The following is a 19,091-nucleotide window of genomic DNA, read 5'->3' as shown; positions in this document are numbered from 1 at the left end:
AACATTCGAGCATTGTTGCTTCCATCGAATATTTTGCCTTTTATAAACCTTGAGGTAAATTGTCGATATTTTTGAGCAATTGAAATCGGTGACTGTTGATCTGTAATTAAAGAAGAAAAAATACTCATAAAATTCACATTTCGAATACAATCAATCGACAAACCTTGAATTAATTCTCTTTAATATTTCTTCAGAATGAGCACATGCATTTATCCCCACAAAATACTGTTTTGCGATCTCTGGCGGAATGCAAAAATGGTGCAGAAGCACAAATCAACTTCCTTGACCAATCTTTCGTGAATCTCTCTTTTTTTTTTCTCAGAACCGAAAAGGGATTTTGTCTTGAGCCAATCAACAAAACCCAAAGAATATCCTCTCAAATTTCAAATTCGATCTCAAACAGTCTGTTTGTTTCAAGTTGCTTTTCTTGGTCTCTATGGCCCTATGGAGAGTATCTGCCATGCAAAGGAGTCATTCATGCAAGTAGAGGCAAACAGCCAGATTTCGGAATAATGATTTTATAGGAATGTGTACGTGTATCCAGGCTGATAAGAGTCAATGCTATCAAAGCCTCACAGCTTTGCACGTGGTCATTGCGCACCAAAGACGGACATTTTGACAAGAAGTCATCTCAAATTGCCAAATTATGCAAAACGACTTGAAAAAATCATTTCACATCCAATAACACCGTTTCTCACTGAATGTTACCAAGAGCAAATTTTCGTATTACCGCAAACAGGGACGAAAATAAATATGAACTGTGAATTTTCTTGAGCAACAAGCCAAAAATGGCTTCAAAAAGATATCTGCCACTGTCCTTTCGGTTAGCAGAAGTCAAAAATTAAAGAAATAACTCAAAATTGTTGGATGTGCACTTCTTTCTTTCAAGCGCATTTCTTTGGTTTCTTGTGAAATTTCCACAGAGAAAACCGAATTTTGAATAAATGAAACATTTTGCAAATCACTGAAGAAATCCACAATTTGCACGTGCACAAAGCAATTGAGCAATAACGCTCATCAATACTTGATAGATATGTATTTTTGTGAGAATTTTGTTTCCTTTGTATTAATCGTTTTTATTTAAGGGTCATCTTAAAAAATTGATAACAAGCTCTGAAAAATAAAATTGATTTTTTTTATGTGAAAATAAGAGTCATTTTACGTTCAACATCTTTTCTTTTCATTTCTCAATTAAAAATGAAACATCTTTGAACAAAAATTTCAGAAAGTTCATAAAAAACTGTTATTACAAAAATAAATGTTTCTTTGATGTGCATAAACAAACAAAAATCAAGTCATCTTTGGAAAATCAAAAAAATTAACAGAATTTATAACAATTCCTTTCTGAATAACTTTTATTTAATTTATAACATAATTCTTATTTAGTAATTTATGAATATCCGTGCTTCTTTTAGCTGGATAAAAAGCAGATAAGCTTATGTTTTATTAACTAAACATCATAAATACAGGTTGAAGAGTGTTCAGAAGAGGATGAGAAGAACGCAACACAAACAAATACGCACGTAATTAACATTCGAATAAAAAGGTTTGTGGAAGTAAAAATGAGGAGAAGCCGAGTTTGAAGCAGCAACAGAAGTTAATGTAGAAAAAGAAGAAGAAAAGAAAAAGAAAGAAAAGAAAAGAAAATATTACATACAAAACAGCATTCAACTTTATTTTTTTTTAAAAAAAAAGACACACAAACAAAATTAATACTGTGCAATCAAATTAAATAAAATTATAAAAAAATAAAAAAAGAAAAATAAAAAATTAAAATTAAAATTAAGCAAAGCAAAGAAAAGAAAAGTAAAATAATACTCAACACATGTATCTTCATCCCGACTACCACTTCCTCTGCACCGCGGGTATTCCTCCAGCCATCGCCGGCCCTCCGCTCATCCCTTTTCTCTCCGTCTGTGTGTTGTCCTCGTGGCTGGGTGTGATCTGTGCCACATACACCCACACAGAGCAGACGCTGCTGTAGTGTGCACACACAAACGCCGCAAAGGCAAACTTCGCATTTTCCGAAGGGTGTTTGTGGAAATCGAAGTTGTCGATGATGTAGTGCCGGATCTTCCTCGCATCGGTATAGCAAAAATTGAACGGCATTCCCCTGAATGAACAGCCAGGCGGCACAAGGCGCGACACATCCCCTTTCCACGCCTCGATCCCTCGCGGATTCGGAATACCCGTCAGCTCCTCGTACTCCAGCGTCACCAGCCCCGCCCGCAGCGTCGCATCCAGATCAGTCAGCCACCCGCTCTTCATGAAGCGCGTGTGCCGCCAGTTCAAAAAGCCGACTTTCAGCTCGTCGTAGATCTGCCTCTCCAGCTGCTCCACCTTTGCGGTCGAGACAGGCGTAGGCAGCCGAATCTTCTCCGTCCCAGTGTCAAAGAACGGGCGGATCGGGTAGTTCGGAATCTCCTTCGTCTCCTTCGTCAGCACAGGCTTCCAGTGCTCCTCGTTCTCCATGTCGTATTCAATCAGTGCGGGGTCCAGATGCTGCGCATTGCCCCACACGTTCTTGTTGTTGCAGACCACATCCACAGTCAGATACGGCAGATACACTGGAGGCAGATGGCACTCCCACACTGGCGCCTCCACTGCAAGCACAACTGTCCCGTCGTCTTCAGCGCCATCAGAGCCAACAGAAGAAGAAGCAGAAGCAGATGAAGACCCATTTTGCTGTAACGCTGCTGATGCTGTTGCTGAAATAGAAGCAGAGCGGCCGTCGTGGTAGACATCGCCTGGGCTGGACACAGAAACAACAGCTGCAGCGAATGGGTTGAATTCAACAGTAGGCTGAGGAGGAGGCGGTGGAGGAGGAGCTCCAGAGGATGATACGTGGTGTGTTTCTCCAAAGGTGATTGAAGGCGAAGAAGCAGAAGAAATAGAAGCCTGAGAAGAAGAAGCCTTCATCTGAGGGGGAGGCGGGGGAGGTGGAGGTGGATGGCCATTCTTTGAGCCAGGTGACATGGCGCTCTGTGAATGTGCCGAGCTCTCCATCATATCATTGCCACTGTTATAACTATTACTGTTATTATCTCCAGAAGGTGTATTCATCATCATCATCGATGCATACTTCATCTGCTCGCTGGGGACGCCTGCCATCACATCCAGCTGCGACTGCTCGTTTATGTCCACCACAACTGCATCGTCGTCGGTGAAGTCCAAATCGCTCGACTTGCTCAGCTTGGACTTCGGCAGTGTACTGTGCGAGCTTCCTGAAGAAGAAGAGGTAGAAGAGGAAGAAGAGGAAGAAGAGGAAGAAGAGGAAGAAGAGGAAGAAGAGGAAGAAGAGGAAGAAGAGGAAGAAGAGGAAGAAGAGGAAGATGGAGAAGCATCAACAGTCAGAACACTTGGCGATCCCACAGAAATGTGTGATTCGTGGCGGATGTTACGACGTGCACTGCTGGAAGAAGCTGAAGCAGATGATTCTTCAGGCACATCAGCTTCATCAACCACTTCAAAATCATCTGAATTCTGCTTGTCTCCCTTTTGTTCTAGTTTTTTTGGTGATTTTTCATTCGCTTTCTCCTTCTGCTCTTCTATTTCTCTCGCACGCTTCGTTTTCCTCTGAAGCTCCTTCCTTTTTTCCTCCAATTCTGTTGTGTCAATTGCAGATCCTTCTTCTTCCTCCTCCTCATCTCCTTCCCCTCCTTCTTTCCCTTCTTTCCCGTCTTCTCCCATCACCACCATCTCCGTCAGGCTGTTCGGATCGCTCGGATTCGCCACCACCTGCCGCAGCGGCTTCTTGTTCTTCTTCCTGCTGAACAGCTTCTTCTGCTCCTCCTTCCACTGCCTCCATTCCTCAATCACTGGATGCGACTTCGCTTTGATTCCCAGCAGCTCATTCCTGTACAGAACATAATCCGGCGGGCAGTCATCGCTCCCTTGCCACCTCAGCACACACGGAATCGCCACCCCCGACGTCGTCTCCCAAAACAACACCGTCCCGTCAAACTCTCGCGTCATCACCCACACGTGCGGGTTCCCGTTCTTTGCAGAGCCCAGGCACAAATAGGCGTCTATGCCCATCGACAGGAAAAGCGAGCACAGCAGGATCGAATGCTCCTGGTCGTCGCCCTTGCGGATCTGCAGCATGAATTTTGGGGACATAAACACACGCATGTCCTGCATTCCGAAGCCGCGGAACGAGTCAGCGTCTTCTGCAAACGTCATCGAGTGCACCATCCGCATCAGCAGCCGCGGGTGTCTGAGAGGCTTCGGGATGGGAATGCGGTCGGTGAGGAAGCAGCTCAGGAAATGCGACTCGCTGTCTTCGTTCGTGGCCACCACTTCGTAGTTCGAGTTCAGCGCGAGGTGAGGAGGGATCGTCTTGTGCCACTCAGCGATGCAGTCGAGGAGGGCATCTGGTATCTTCAGCTCCTCCTTCGCGGGGGGTGGGTCGAGTTTGAGCTTCGACGGCATGTCTGGGTGGAAGTAGCACCGCACAATGATCTTGCTCCCCTTCTCTGTCTTCTGCCCGCCTTGTGTCAAGAACAGTCCGCCGCTGTTGAAGAAAGTGCGTGTCTTTTGTGTGTTGTCCTGCGGATCTGGCTCCACTCCGCCATCTGTGATGTTACACAGCGGAACCTCTGCCCCGCCCAGGAAGTCGTTCCCTTTGTTCCCGCAGTCAAACACAGACAGTTTGATATTTCCTTTTGCCTGGATGGCAGTCTTGCTGACCGTCGTTGTCTTCATCATGGGGATAAACAGCGTCTGGTCAAAGACTGGATTCAGGTCCTCCTTCACCACTTTCGTCTGCTGCTTAGCCCCATCCCACTCCGCCACGACATACGCGCTCGAATATCCCGTCTCGCCAACCGCGATGAGGTCGGTGCAGCTTTTGACGTCAATGCAGAGGTAGCGGTAGTACGGCTTCAGCTCCACTTTCTCCTCTGACTGGTGCAGCTGCGGCAGCGTCAGCACGTCCACGTAGCCGCTGATGGAGCCCTGGGCGGTGTCCCTCAGCTCCATCTGCGTGTCGAAGAAGCCCAGCTCCGCCAGCCCCCGCATGGGCACCATCGTCGCCCCCAGCAGCGTGTCGAGGATTGCCCCTTTCGCATACACCTCGATCTGCATGTCCTCGTTCTCGAACTCGCTCCGGATGCCAGGGAATGTCAGGTTCCCCACATCATCCCAGTCTGGTTTCACCGTCTTTTTCTCGGGCTTGGACTGCGTCTTCTTGATGGACTTCATCTTCACTGTGCCCCCGCTCATGAGCTTGACCACAACATACGGATCAACCGTTGTTTCCCCAGCTGGCAGCTTAAATCCCTCTGCGTGGAAGTCGTGAAGATACACTGAAAACACGTGAAGCTCCTGGAAATACGCATCAAACGAAATCTTTGCGGTTGTTTCGTGCTTTCCAGGCTTGTGAAGCTCTATTTCTTTCTTGTCGTACGATATAGGGCCATTTGCCAGTTCCCACAATTTAATTTTGAATGAGCCCATATAATCGTTTTTGTAGCAAAAGTTAGAATTCCAGCACTTTTGGATTGTAGAAAAAAAAAGAAAAAATAAATATGAAGTTAGATATTGAAATATTAAACACATAAAAATCAACTTCGCAAACATCAATTTTTAGCTCTTGCTCTCTAAGTTCTTCAATTGTTCCAATCCAGTAAGCCATCCAAAAATCTCTCATTTTCACTGAAACAAAAAACACATTGTTAAATTTCATTTTGATAATAAACTCGAACGCAAATACAAGTTTAAGAGTACCTGTATCTTCTGATTTAACTTTTTTGTATGTGGAAGTTCTAAATATTGGTCCTTTTTTTCCTACTGCTTCAACTTTTCCTCCCCTGGATTTTTTTATTCACATTTGTAAAAGAAAGAAAATAATTTAAATTTAAATGATAGAAAGTTTAAACTTGTGACGATTATCTACGATTTTATAATTCCCCCCAAGAGTAAACGTGAAAAAAATGTCACTTGTGAATGAATCGAATGCTTTAACATTTGTCACAGAAATATTTCTAATTATAAATTTAAAACGGAGTGTATCCACAATTGCTTGTTCGGATTGATCGTTTTGGTTAGGCTCTTCTTCATTAATAGTGTCATCTTGTTGAGAAGATGCAGAAGAAGAAGGTAAGTTGGAAGATGATGAACTTTCTTGTTCAATTGAAGAAGATGATGAAGAAGATTGAGAATTTGAATCCAATTTTTGAGAAGTTGATGAAGAACTTGTGGCACTTGGTGGATTGCTCGAACTTTTGCTATCCTCCATTTTCTTTTGTGATCTTTCTTATAATAAGTTTTCAAATACAATTCTGAAATGAGAATTGAACGATAATAAAAATAAATTGTTCAGATTGAGACAAAAACATTACAATTTGAAAAAGTTTTGTGAATAATTTCCCTTTAATTTTTAAATGGGTTTGATAAAAAATAACAATTATTTTTATATCTTATTAAATATTTGATGGATTTTAGGAGGAGACGGTGGAAGTTTCGTTCACAGAACGGAGCTTGCAAAAACCAAGAAGGAAGAAAAACCACTTGAATATTATACTCAATACGGCGAACATTTTTTTTCTTGTGCTTTAACGCAGTCTCCTCTTTCAGAGCCCATTGTAGCTGATTCATTTGGAAACCTTTTTAGTAAAGAGCATTTTATTCAGGAATGGATCGCAAGGAAGAAGGAAGTGAAGAGATTATTCCCATATATTAAAAATCCATTGAAAGATTTGATTGAACTTCATTTTACCCCAAACAAATCATATACAAAAACAGTAATTACTATCCCTTCACACGGGGAGAGTGGTCCATGGATTTGTCCATTAAAAAATGAAATTGAAGTTAATGGAAAACAACGATTTTCATATTTCTCTCCATGCGGGCATGTTATAAGCGATATTGCGATATGCACTTTTATACTTGAAAAAACGTCTTTGGATAAATATCATAGTCACGCATATTCTCTTCCAAAAGAAGCATCGTGTCCTGTTTGCTCATCAATCATTTCATCAATCATCCCAATAAATCCACCAAAAGAAGAACTATTAATACAAAGACCAGAAATTAAAAATTCGAACACACGTCCCTCAATTGAAGTTGCTCATGAATCAATAACTTCTTCCTCTTCTTCAGCTACTCCAGGAAAAGAAGAAGAAAAAATTGAAGAACTATTTCAAGCAAAGCCAACAAAATCAAAGCCGAAATCAACACTAACAACTTCACGAAAAGTTATTCTGAAAGAACAGCAACTTTCAGATGTCAAAGATGATGATAAAAAAGTTGAATGAGAGTTTTCAAAAGATTGGATGAATTATTTAGAAAATGAAATTGTTTGTTACTTCTTTATCTTTACATAAATTTTAAAGATTATTTTTTCTTATTTGCAATTTTTTTTCAAAAACAGTGCCATTGTATTCACGCTTTTGTAATCTCTTTGAATAAGTTTTTTATTAACATTATTATTGCTTTAACAAGAAATTCTTTTTGTGTTGAAATGACAATATTTTTTGAAAAACAATTTCATTTTAAACAACATCAATTATTCTTTCTGATAAGCAAAATGGTACTGAGCGTTGATGAATTTTGCTTTTTCTTTATCTTTTTTCCAACTATTTCAGTTTTTATGAAAAGATTTGTAACTTCATTTTCAACAAATTTCCCAATTTTCCACTTTTGCGAGACAAATTAATCCTCTGATGATTGTAAAAATTGTAGGATTAAATGTGAAAGGAAAATGTTTTTTTCTATCATAGTTTTGAAGGAATTGTTAACTTTTTATTTCGAAACTTTGATGTAACCATAATTTTAATAATTGTGATATTTGTTCATTTTTTAAATAAAGGCTAATGGTTTGTTAAATTTTTTTTAACAAATACAAATTAATAGTTAACTTTCCCTTCACCAAGCATTATGGATCTTCAACAAAAATTGAATAAATTGTCAATTTTTGATGCTGATGAATCGGTTTCTGTTCTTGAACAAGCTTCGAACTTAATCTCTGAAGGAAAATTTAACTTGGAAGAGAAGGATAGAGATGGTTTATTTGAATTTGTATTCAATGCAATCGCTCATCCAGTTTCAAGAAATTTAACAGTTTGTCTTTTTTAACTTATTTCCATGTTTAAAACTGACAAAATAATTTTTTAGAGAAAATGCATATTTTTTGTTCAATGCTTTATGTCCAATATAAAAAGCATGACTGCCGAAGATATGAAACTCAATTTCGTTAGACAATATGTTCAAATACTTCAAGTTTGACTTTGATTTATAATGTTCATTGACTTGTATTCAAAATCATTTTTGAATTATTTTTTTTTTTCATTATAGAAGCAAAAATCTATGGAAAACGAACTTATGCCTTTGCTAAAGGGTTCTCTTTATTTCCTCAAATCTTCTCTTTCAAGGAAAGCTCTGCTTCGAGAAGGCTTTATTCCATCAGTAATCACACCGCTTGTAAATGATGCAACAAGCTCGCAAAAAATGAAATTATTGTTACTTGCAATTATCAAGGAAATTTCTTTGGAAACGGAAGAGCTTTCAAATATTCAAGCTTATGTGCCTTTCTTAAAATCAATTTTGAAAGAGAATTTCGATTCAAAAGAAATTGAGCAAAAAGGAGACAGTAATAATGATGATGACAGCAACGATGAAGACAGTGAGGGAAGTGAAGACGATTCAGAGGCAAATGAGGGAAATATGCATGCTGAAGCAGAAAGTGCTTCGGGCTCAAGCAATGCTGACGATTCTGAGAACTTCGGAATCACAGACCCCAAAAGTGTTGTTAAACAAATACTCTCTCTATTCCCAGGCAGCGAAACCGACTCCTCTTCTGTGCCGTTGCAGCCGAAGAACCCGTTTGCAGCGTCTGCCATTGAGAGAAGAACTGGAGTTGTGGTTATCACTCCAAAGACAACTGCAGATGCACTCGAAGAACAGCTGGAAACGCTTCCGCACATTGCGCGGGTGAAGGCGATGGTGGAAATTGGAAGGTTCTCCGCTGGATTGGGGAGCATTGTGTCACCATTGGAGTCAGTATCAGCATCTGCTAGCTCTTCTTCTTCTTCTTCGAGTGGTGCACAGTTAACCGGAGGAGCCAAAGGGCAGAGGCAGCCAGCAGTTTCAGTTAATTTCCAAGCCACAAAAGAGCAGGTCAGCGCGCTTCTGAGCGAATTGGAAGCGAAAAGTGGGTTTTACTCTGAGTCGCTTATGCTGTCGGCGTATGAAGGCAGCCAAGACGAGGCAAAAGTGAGACGGCTGCTGCAGAAGACCGAGTCACACAACATCCGCGTGCGGGGCGAGGCGCTTCTGATCAGACTGGTTGAGAAGAGGCTCAGGAAAATAGAGAGTGGAGAAGGAAAAGAAGGAGAAGCAAGCAATGAGGCTGAAAAGGAGATTGAGCAAATGCTCAGAGATGCCAAAGGGAAAGAGCGGAAGTATTTGGCGAAGAAACTGAGACTTATTCGGAAGTCTGGCAAGAAGGCAACAGAGGAAGAAGAAAAAGAGAAAGAAAAGCAAGAACAAGAGAATAAAGCCAAAGAAGACATAGAAAAGAGCACAAAATGCCCTCACTCATCAGCAAACAGCGTGGCCAGCTCGCTGGACAGCTTCATCTTGTCTCTGAAGGACTGCGAAATTGGAAGGCATTTGAATGTCCTGTCTCGCTGCTCGGGGAATGTGCTGAAGCAGAAAGCGGGTCTGCTTGTGAAGACCGTGAAGAGCAAAGAGTGGAAGACGCTGGCGCGGTACAACCCGGAAGCTGTGCTGGAGATATTTGTGGAGTGGGGAAATGAACTGAAGGATGCGTTTTTGAGGATGAACGGATGTGATGAGAAGAGAGTTGACTTGCCATCATCATCATCTTCTTCTTCTTCTTCTTCTTCTTCCTCATCTTTGAATACCAAATTGATTGATCTTGAAAGCGAATCCAGCTCTTCTCTGCAGGTTTTGCTCGACCGATTTGCGAATTCTGCGATTCTTTCGTATTCGTTCATTGTGAAAGACTCAGAGCTGATGAAAACTGAAAAGGGGAGAGACAAGCTGCTCTATCTGTTCTGCCTGCTCCTTCTCTTCTCAAAGACCACTGAAGCGTTGCTTTGCAAAGTGACTGAGGCTTTTCCTTGTGAAGCAGCTGATATTGTGATCCAGAAGTGCATATTCGACGAATCGAAGAATTCTGCAAAAGCAAAGCAAACAGAGCAAACAGAGAAAGAAGTTCATTACTCATTCACCTATCCGTTTGGCTCAGATGAGTCGTTCAGTTCCATTCGGAAGGCGAGCATCGATGAAGGAATGATACGGCGCAACGGAAAGGGAAAGAGCATACACAGCTTTAGACACTCAGTGCGTTTCCTCAGCGTCAGGCAGATCTCGTCTCTGCTTCAGCACTCGGGAAAAGAGGCGCTACTGCCGCTGGATTTGTCCTGGGCTGAAGAGATGCGGTGGGAAGATGTGGCGGAGCTTGTGCGGACGGGCAATGCAGCGCTTAGAGACGACGATGGCGTGTTGAATGTGAAACTGGTGAAGCGGCTGCCGAAGGAGGAAAGAGAGAAAGAGGTGTTTCGCATGCTGAAGGCGCTGAACAAGAAGAAGGGGCACAACGTGGATGATGTTCAAGATATGGACTTTTCCAAGCTTGTTGTTGAGTTTAGCAATTCAACGCTGGAGTATGTGTGCAACAAGGACTACGATTTCTTGGAAAGGCTGCAGAAAAGCGCAATCGCCAACTTCACAGAATATCCTGAAAACGGTCTTGACTGCCTGTTGAATGCACTTATTCACTGTGAAAATCCGCCGTTCGATCGCTTTTTGCCTATGGCTTCCGACTTTCTCTTGAAAAACACGACGAAATATGAGATCCCGTGCAGATTAAGTGTTTTGCCGACTTCTGTGTTTAGGCGTGCATACAACCGGGATCCAGAGCTGTTTAAGAGCTGCTTCCATACTTTTATCAAGACTCTTCTAGAAGCGCACAAGCTATCAAAGTGCTCCTTCACAGTGGCGAGGGCAATCATTCCACTCACGTTTAAGCTGAGTTTTGTGATGGATACATCATCCATCTTTGATATGCTCAACAAAAACAGCGATGTGTTTTCGAATGATTTTATTGGGCTGCATCAGATCAAACTGAGAAATCTGGCACGTGATATGCCAACCGAAGCAGCCTTGAAGTTTAGTTCGAATTGCATCCATTTGATGGAGAAGAAAAAAGGATATGAGGTTTTGAATGCTCTATACTACGATGTGATCACAGAGTTTGGCAAGAACCCAGAATTTGCGCTTGAAGTTGTAGTTCCAATGATCGAAAAAATGATGCAGAGCAACAACTTCTCGTCGATCTGGCAGAGAATTCTTCAATTTCTGGGGAGGGTTAAGCCTTCTGCACACAGCATGCGAAGGTTCCGAAGAATAAACCGCAGAGGAAAGAGAAGCAGAAGCAGGAGAATCAAAAGAAGCAGCGGTGCGTTGCAAGGTCAGGCAAATGAACATGCTGAGGGGAAAATGGAAGAAGATAAAACAGAGCGGTTGCAGAAGATGCGAAGGAGATTTGAAGCTGATATGCAGCTGAAAGCCAAAAAGAGGAGCATCTTCTTCTCTTTGCTCTCCAATGACGAGAGTCTGATTCTAAACGAAGCGTTCCCATCTCTTGTGCTTTCTGAGCGGCAGGATCTCCTCCAGCCATTCTTGTCCTTCCGCGTGATGCACGGGGTGAACGGCATCGAAGGCAAGACAGGGTATAAATTCAGGGGAGGTAAACAGCCATACATTTTGACTTTGCGTCGGATGGCAGCGCGGTTGACTGAGAAGCAGCAGCAGATGTATGGGGAATCGCTTGTGCAGTCGCTGAAAGAGAGGAAAGGGTACATCAAGGACAACGCAGGCTCCATCGACAAAATGAACATGAACGGGCTGCTGGCTGATCAGCGGAAGGCGATCATTTCATTGAGCAATCTGCCTTCTTTCTCCAGTGACACGCTAATGAGCTTGGCGCAGAACGGGAAAGAGGACGAGCTTCTGTGCAACCTGGCGATTTACGGGCTGCTACACTTGGACAGCAGAGAGAAAGAGAGCATCGATTTGCTTGTGTCTGCGTTGGACGATGAGAAACGCTTCAAAGCAGCGTCGTTTGCGCTGGTCGGCCTGCCGTCGAGGCTGAGTGCGGAGAAGCTGATGGATGCGATTCGAGCTATTCCGATGAAGAAAGTGATGACAGCCAAGACGAAAGTGAGGCTCTTGCGTGATCTGCCAGACGGAGAAATGGCGTTCAGTGAGTTTGCGTCTATTGCTGGGATGACGCTGCACAGGGATGTGCGGAAGCTGATTATGCACACGCTGCTGGAGCAGTACATCGACCGCGAGGAGACGTGGAATGTGTTCAGAAAGGCAGCTGTGTCTCCGATTGAGATTGTGGCTGTGTCGGCAGTACCGTTTGACGAGATGGCAGAGAAAGATCTGAGCACACTTGTGATTCCAATGAAGGCTGCATCTGATGAAGCATCTTTGGTCAAGCAGAAGCAAATGCCCATCACACACCACTGCTTGCAGCTCTTGCTTCTCCTTCTGAAGCATCCAAACAAGACGATTCTATCGAAGGTGATGATGGCGTGCACAAAAGCGAGGAAACAAGGAAAAATCATGCTGACAACCGCGGATTTCATTGGAGACGAATCTGTGCTATCTTCACTGGGATCATCATCTTCCTCATCTGCTTCCTCTTCTTCCTCCTCTGAAACAGCTGCATGCGATGAGCTGCTTTCGATGGTGATTGGATTTGCATCGCAGTCTGCAGTGACATCTGACGAGAAGCAGCTGTCGAAAAGTGCCATTCGAATGCTTCCAACCCTTCTGAACACCCGCAATGTTGATAAGATCTGTGAGCTTATGGAAACTCTGGTGGCAAAAGGGATGTGGAAGAAAGCGTTTGATTTTGTAGCGTCACTGGGAAGTCTGCTGAAGGAGAGGGTGAAGAAAAGCAAGAGCCATGGGAAGAGAGAAGAGGATGTTCCAATGCCCATGCGTGTGGTGGTGGACAAGATAACATCGCTGTTTGATGGGAAGAATGCTCCGCATTGGCATCTGTACAGCTTGATCCTGCTTCTTTCAGTGACACATTGCGACAAGTGGGTGAAGCTGTTTGAGGAAAGAGTGAGAAAAGGTTATCTGACAGCAGAAGATGTGTTTTCTCCAATCAGCTCGATGAAAGAGGTTATTGCCAAATCGCTGGGCCACTTCAACATCACAAAGCGGACACACTCGGAGCGAATGTTCAAATCGAAAGAAGAGCTGGACGAGGTGAAAATGGACAAAGTGGAGTTTGTGCTTGTGCATCATGAAAGTCCGATTTTGCGGGCGATTGGGCTGATGGAGATGGAGCTGTGTCAGTTTGGCAGGCAAAGAAGAGCGATGGCGAGAGAACTGAGGAATGACACAGACAGACGTGTGGCGGCAGCAGCGTGGAGGGCGTTTGTGGTGGAGGAAGAGGCAGATTCGAAGAATCCAAAAGTCGTTGCGGTTAGCAGGGAAAGCATAGAAACAGGCAATGAGGAAGAAGAAGAAGAGGAGGAGGAGGATGATAGTGATGATGATGATGATGACTTCAGCGATGGAGATAGCGATGATAATGACGAAGACGACGATGGTGAAGGGGATGGCGGGGATGATGGTGATGATAACAACAACGATGCAGCTATTATTTTTGAATAAACTTTGTATTTGTGTTTGCTTTTTAAAATTGTTATTATAGTTATGAAATTAATGTTTCTGTTAAGAAGTTTTTGAAATATTAGAGAATGCCAAATTATTTTATGGCGCTTATTTTTTAACTGTCATATATTTTTTATATTCATCAATGAAGTCAATGTTAGAGAATGAATATTTGTTTTCTGGTTTCATTTTAATAATAAAGAAAAATAAAATGGGAGACGTTTTCTTTTTTTTTTTTCTTTAAAAATTAATTAAAAGGGGCTTTAAAAAGCATTTAAAAGTCGGGAATGGAAAGCTCGCCCACTAAAGGAAACGACTCTCCGAATAGCCCACAGAAAAATAAAGTTATCCTGTTCTCTCTTATGTTTAATAACATGTCTTTTATGAACTTATTCTGCTTTAATATGTTTGAATTTTAATCAATTCAGCGTCGAAACATCCACACAGTGAAATCTCCAAGCAAGCAACGCATGCAAACAGAATACTTATTTCTTGATAGTTTGCAGGAAATTATATTTCTTTTTTTCAAATTACAACTATTTTTGCCTTTGAAATTGTAAAAATAGGTCCAGCAAAACTACCACCTCTTCATGATCCTGCTTCTATTTTGCACAAATATGGACATCCAACAAAGACTCAACATATTGTTTACAATGATGAAAAGAAAGATGAATTATCTTCACATACCGATAGTGTGCATGACACTTTATCTATTTACACAAGAAATAACCAATTTCTTTTTAATGCAGCCTCTTCTTCTCGTCCGCTTGTTTCTTCTCCTTACACCAAAAGTGTTCGTCCTTATTCAAAATATACTGAAAGCACACAAACAAGTCCTTTTCAAATTGGGGAGAGATCAGAAATGTCAACTCCTCGCTCACGCACAGAGTTTGTCGGAAGCGACACAAGCCAGCACTCTGCTCTAAGTACCCCAACTGATTTTACAAGGAGCAATCGCACAAGATCTGTTCAATCTCCATCATTTCACAGAAATAGCCCAACTCGACACGTGTCTGTAAAACCACTTACCATCTCTCCAACAATCAGTAGGCCAATTCGATCGCAGCAGCAAGCCTCTTTGTCTTCTGCCTCACCTTCGATGCGTCGTAGAAGTGTTCGTTCTGAATCACCTTCTGCAGATTCATCGACACCACATCATTCATCTTCGAGTGCAGCAAATCCGTCTGCTCGTTCTTACACTTCGATTGGCCAGCATCCTTCAAAGCTGCGTGAAGGCAGCAACATCCATAGCGCTGCACTAACCGAAAGATCAGGTTCGAGAACAAAAGGGGGCTTTCAAACTGAAAGGAGGCTAAACGAGAAAGACGGAAGGAGAAGGACAGCCTATGGCAGTGGCGAAGACAGCAGCAATTATTCTCTTTCGTCTTTGGGCACGAGCCGTTCTTCGTCAAATTATTCTTCTCTGAGCATTCAGACTGATCGCCCGTCAATGTACAAGAGAAAGAAGAAAGAAGCAGCGAAGCCAAATATGGAAGGAAGAAAGGCACAGCAGCTTTCTATGCGCAATGATAGATCGCCTTCTCATTTGAATCGCTCGAGAACAGCTTTTGCCTGTTCTCCCTTGGATGGCGCTTCAAAGGGCAGAGAAGAAAAGAAAGAGAAAGTCAACTCAAAGAGTAACAAAGGAAAAGGATCATATGGTTTTGGGCAGAGGAAATCAGGCAAGAGCAAAAGCGAAGGAGCAGATGAGAATGAAGATGGAAAGGATAAAAAAGAGAAAGACGGAACAATAAACAGTCAAAATAAGTATGGAGTTTCTGACAGAGGCAGAAACGGTGAAGGAGAAGGAAGAGAAGGAGAAGGAGGAAAAGGAGTTGGGGAAAGGGAAGGAAGAAGTGGTGAAGATATTGCAGAATGGATGATTCTCCATAAAAATGATGAAGACGGATTCGAATCAACAAAGATGACTGTTGAAGCGAAGAAGAAGAAAGGAAAGAAGAAAAAGGCGAAAAAGGAAGAAAGTCGAGGTAATTCATATGGAGGTGTGATGAAAGTATTTTTACGAAATGAATTTCACTTTTTATTCACTTTTTGATTAAATGTTTTATGCGCACACTCTTTTTATGAGGCATACGCCTCAATTTTTTTTTTTTTTTTTTTTTTTTTTTTTTTTTTTTTTTTTTTTTTTTTTTTTTTTTTTTTTACTGTTATAAACGTTCCAACTTCAATTTTCATTTCCTTTCTTTTCTTTTTTTCTATTCTTTTTTCTATTCCTTTTTCTATTCCTTTTTCTATTCCTTTTTCTTTCCTTCTTTCTTTCCTATATCTTTTTCCATTCCTTTCAGAAGCCAGCTGGGCATCGTCTATCCGCCAGGCTGTGTGGGAGAAGGCGATCGACCGGATCATCAAAAGGATCAATTTGGAAGAGCAGCACGAACAGGCGATGGAGGAAAGGGCCATCCGAAAACAGAAAATTGAGAAGATGAAAGACGAAGAAGCGAAAGTTCAGCTGGAGGAGAAAAAGAAGAAGGAAGAAGAGAAAGCAAAACAGCTGGAAGAGAAAAGGAGGCGGCGACTGTGGATGATACACGAACGGTACATGAGCTCGACACATTTGGAGTTGTTCAGCACACCTTCAGCGCTTGGCTCAAGTTCATCAGCCACTTCCTCATCATCTTCTTCCTCCTCCTCCTCTTTTGGTTCTCCACATCGAGGAACAACACGCACAAACGCATCAAAGTCTGCAGAGAACGAACTATCGCACGCAGAAGAAGAAGAGGAAGAGGAAGAGGAATCCAACGATGAAAGCACACTGCTATTTCCCAGCCACGAAGAGCTTCTGAAGCACAGAATGAGAGAGCGAGCTGCAAAAAGACAGAACACACTGCTTCGGACAAAGAAAGGGAAAAAGGGCGGGAAGAAGAAGAAGAGGAGGAAGAAGAAGAATGTGGAGGAGGAGAATAAATTGGATGAAGAAGGGGGAAGAGATGAGAAAGAAAAAGAAAAAGAAAAAGAAAAAGAAAAAGAAAAAGAAAAAGAAAAAGAAAAAGAAAAAGAAAAAGAAAAAGAAAAAGAAGATTTGTTTGATGAACGGAATAGGAAGGGGTTGGAAGATTTAAATGAAGCAAGAAGCAAAGGAGGAGCAAACAGAAAAACAGGGCCAGCTGAAAAAGGAGCAAAAGAGGAGTTTATTTTGATGGAGACTGTGTTGAGCTTCAATGACGGAGCAGAAGAGCAAAATGGAGAAGAGGATGAGATGGTGCAGAAGCAAAGCAAACTCATTGAACTTGAAGAGAAAGAAGAGGAAGACGAAAAAAGGAGGAAGAGGGAAAATGAGGAAAGAGGAAGGGCTGTTAAAAAACAATCAGAAAGAGCTGAAGAAATTCAGCAAACACAAAAAAATAAAGTCAAAAATGAACAAGTTGTAACATCATCTGAGGCAAAACAGAAAATTTCTATAAGCGAAAGAGAGTTTGGAATGAAAGAGAGATTTAAAACTGAAGAAAACAAAGGAATATCAAAGAAGGAGGTTGGGAAAGAAAATAAAGCAGAAGATAAAAAAGCTCAAAGGACAAGAGAAAAAGGTGAAAAGGGTGAAGAAAAAAGGAAAAATGATGAAGTTGAAAGTGAAAGAAAGAAAAAAGAAGTGAAAGAAAGAGAGGAAAAAGAAAGAGAAGAGAAAGAAAGAGAAGAGAAAGAAAGGCAAATGGAAGAAGAAAGAAAGAAGAAAGAAATTCAACTAAAAGAAGAAAAAGAGAAGCGAGAAAAAGAAAAAGAAAAAAAAGAAAAAGAAAAGAAAAAAAGAGAAGAGGAAGAAGAGGAAGAAAGAAAAGAGAAAGAAAAGGAGGAGAGAAAGAAAGAAGAGGAAGAAGAAAGATTGAAAAAAGAAAGAGAAAGAGAGGAAGAAGCGGAGAGAGAGAAAGAGAAGGAGAAGGAGAAGGAGAAAAAATTGAAAGAGGAGCAAGAGAAAAGAATGAAAGAGCTGTTGGAGCAGAAAAAGAAGCGAAAAGAAGAGAAAAAGAGGCTGAAAGAAGAGAGAAAGAAGAAAGAGCAGGAAGAAGCAGCAAAGCAAGCAGCGATGGAACAGTCAGAAAAGGAAGGTGTTGAGTTAAATAAGCCAAATTTGAAAGAAGGAGAAGTTTCATTGCAGAATACTGAAGGAGCTTTGGCAAAAGAAAAAGCAGGAGAAGAGAAGGAAGAAGACAAACAAGAGAAGAAGAGGAGAAAGAAAGAGGAGAAAGAGAAGAAGAAAGCAGAAAGGAGAAAGAGAGAAAGCGAAATGCAGGAATTGATGGCTTCTCAGTCAATTGAGCGACTCAGAAAAGCAGAAGAAAAGAAAGAAGAAGAAGAAGAAGAAGAAAAAGAAGAAGAAGAAAAAGAAGAAGAAGAAAAAAAAGAAGAAAAAAAAGAAGAAAAAGAAGATGAAAAAAAAGAAGAAAAGAAAGAAGAAACTCAGCAAAGTAAAGCAAAAATGAATGAGTTGGCTCATTCATCTTCATCCTCATCATCTCTGTTATCCTCCTCCACCTCTGCATCTTTGATTCGTTCTTCTTCTTCTGTTAATTCTGTTACTTCTATTGCTTCTTCTGCTTCTTCTGCTTCTATAGCCTCTATTCCCCCTTCCTCCAGTGAACTTCCGCAAGCTACAAGCACAAAAGGGGAGAGTGCTGAAGATGAAGCGAGAAAGAAGCAAGCTGCAGCGTATGTTCAGCAGCTACGACAGCAATTGATGGTGCTGGCAGAGCGAGAAAGACGTACAAGACATGCGAGGAAAGAGGAGGAGAAGAGGAGGAGAAAAGAGGAGAAGAGGAGAAAAGAGGAAGAAGTGAGAAGGCTGCGAGACAGAATGGAAAAGAAGAAGAAGAAAGCGGAGCTGGGTGAAGTGCAGACAGATGAGGAGAAGCAGGAAGAGATGGAAGAAGATCGAAGGGCGCAGAAAAAAGAAGCAGAAGAAAAGAAAGCAGAGAAAGAGAGAAAGAAAGAGATTGCAGAGGAAAGAGAAAAAGAGAAAGCAGAAAGAATCCGGCTGGAGGCGCAGCTGAGAGATGCAATGATTGCTGCAGGGATGAGCCCGGCCAAAGATCCAAGCAGCAAGACGGGGAATGCGGACGATGCTGCTGAAGAGGAAGAGCACTGAGAATATGCAATAGAATCAATGTTTGAATGAAAATGATGAAATGTTCGATTGCTTGGTTTGTGCGCAGTTTTTGTATCTTAAAACATGTCTTTGGTTTATTCTTTTTTTTTTTTTTTTTTTTTTTTTTTTTTTTTTTTTTTTTTTTTTTTTTTTTTGATGTTTGTTTTTGTGTGATATGCATCTTTTTTTTCCCCTTTTCTTTTTCCATTTATTTCATAAAGCCATTTATGTGCAACAGTTATTTTTTTATTATTTGTTTGTTTCATCTTCATTAAAATTGTTGTGGTTGATTTACCAATTTTTACATGTTTTTCATATTGAGTGT

The 19,091-nt window shown here is 41.6% G+C and overlaps 4 protein-coding genes across 4 annotated transcripts; 3 read left to right on the top strand and 1 right to left on the bottom strand.

The window, feature by feature from the left end:
- Positions 1 to 1,156: 1,156 nt before the first annotated feature.
- On the bottom strand, positions 1,157 to 6,248 carry MONOS_9048 (putative C2 domain protein). Its single transcript, XM_067879506.1, has 4 exons — positions 5,880 to 6,248; positions 5,728 to 5,810; positions 5,579 to 5,655; positions 1,157 to 5,493 (listed from the first exon to the last, which is right to left on the bottom strand). Exons 1-4 carry the CDS (start codon positions 6,236 to 6,238, stop codon positions 1,843 to 1,845), a joined length of 4,170 nt encoding a protein of 1,389 aa, XP_067726594.1. The 5' UTR covers positions 6,239 to 6,248; the 3' UTR covers positions 1,157 to 1,842.
- Positions 6,249 to 6,383: 135 nt separating this feature from the next.
- Positions 6,384 to 7,697, top strand: MONOS_9047 (putative Rtf2 RING-finger; the record flags this gene model as incomplete). Its single annotated transcript, XM_067879505.1, has 3 exons — positions 6,384 to 6,387; positions 6,445 to 7,298; positions 7,373 to 7,697. The coding sequence occupies 2 exons, from the start codon at positions 6,384 to 6,386 to the stop codon at positions 7,254 to 7,256; spliced, it is 816 nt and encodes a 271-aa protein (XP_067726593.1). The 3' UTR covers positions 7,257 to 7,298; positions 7,373 to 7,697.
- A 448-nt stretch (positions 7,698 to 8,145) lies between these two features.
- On the top strand, positions 8,146 to 13,894 carry MONOS_9046 (uncharacterized protein; the record flags this gene model as incomplete). Its single annotated transcript, XM_067879504.1, has 2 exons — positions 8,146 to 8,220; positions 8,296 to 13,894. The coding sequence occupies 2 exons, from the start codon at positions 8,146 to 8,148 to the stop codon at positions 13,666 to 13,668; spliced, it is 5,448 nt and encodes a 1,815-aa protein (XP_067726592.1). The 3' UTR covers positions 13,669 to 13,894.
- On the top strand, positions 13,890 to 18,766 carry MONOS_9043fu9044fu9045 (uncharacterized protein; the record flags this gene model as incomplete). The annotated part of the gene is made up of 5 exons (XM_067879503.1): positions 13,890 to 14,012; positions 14,097 to 14,166; positions 14,235 to 14,360; positions 14,418 to 15,671; positions 15,975 to 18,766. The coding sequence occupies exons 1-5, from the start codon at positions 13,956 to 13,958 to the stop codon at positions 18,764 to 18,766; spliced, it is 4,299 nt and encodes a 1,432-aa protein (XP_067726591.1). The 5' UTR covers positions 13,890 to 13,955.
- Positions 18,767 to 19,091: the final 325 nt, after the last annotated feature.

This window comes from Monocercomonoides exilis (assembly GCF_001643675.1).
Source record: "Monocercomonoides exilis strain PA203 chromosome Unknown scaffold25-1336746, whole genome shotgun sequence".
NCBI classification, from domain to species: domain Eukaryota; phylum Preaxostyla; order Oxymonadida; family Polymastigidae; genus Monocercomonoides; species Monocercomonoides exilis.
Note: the sequence above shows the minus strand (reverse complement) of the source record. Positions and strands in the feature narration are given on the sequence as shown.

Bases quoted from the DNA above. Each gene is read 5' to 3' on its own strand.
- MONOS_9048 (XM_067879506.1), bottom strand. From the start codon at position 6,238: ATGGAGGATAGCAAAAGTTCGAGCAATCCACCAAGTGCCACAAGTTCT. The intron at 5,811-5,879 runs GTTTAAACTTTC...AAAAAAATCCAG, and splicing joins ATCGTAGATAATCGTCACAA to GGGAGGAAAAGTTGAAGCAG. The intron at 5,494-5,578 runs GTTTGCGAAGTT...ACAATCCAAAAG, and splicing joins AGCAAGAGCTAAAAATTGAT to TGCTGGAATTCTAACTTTTG.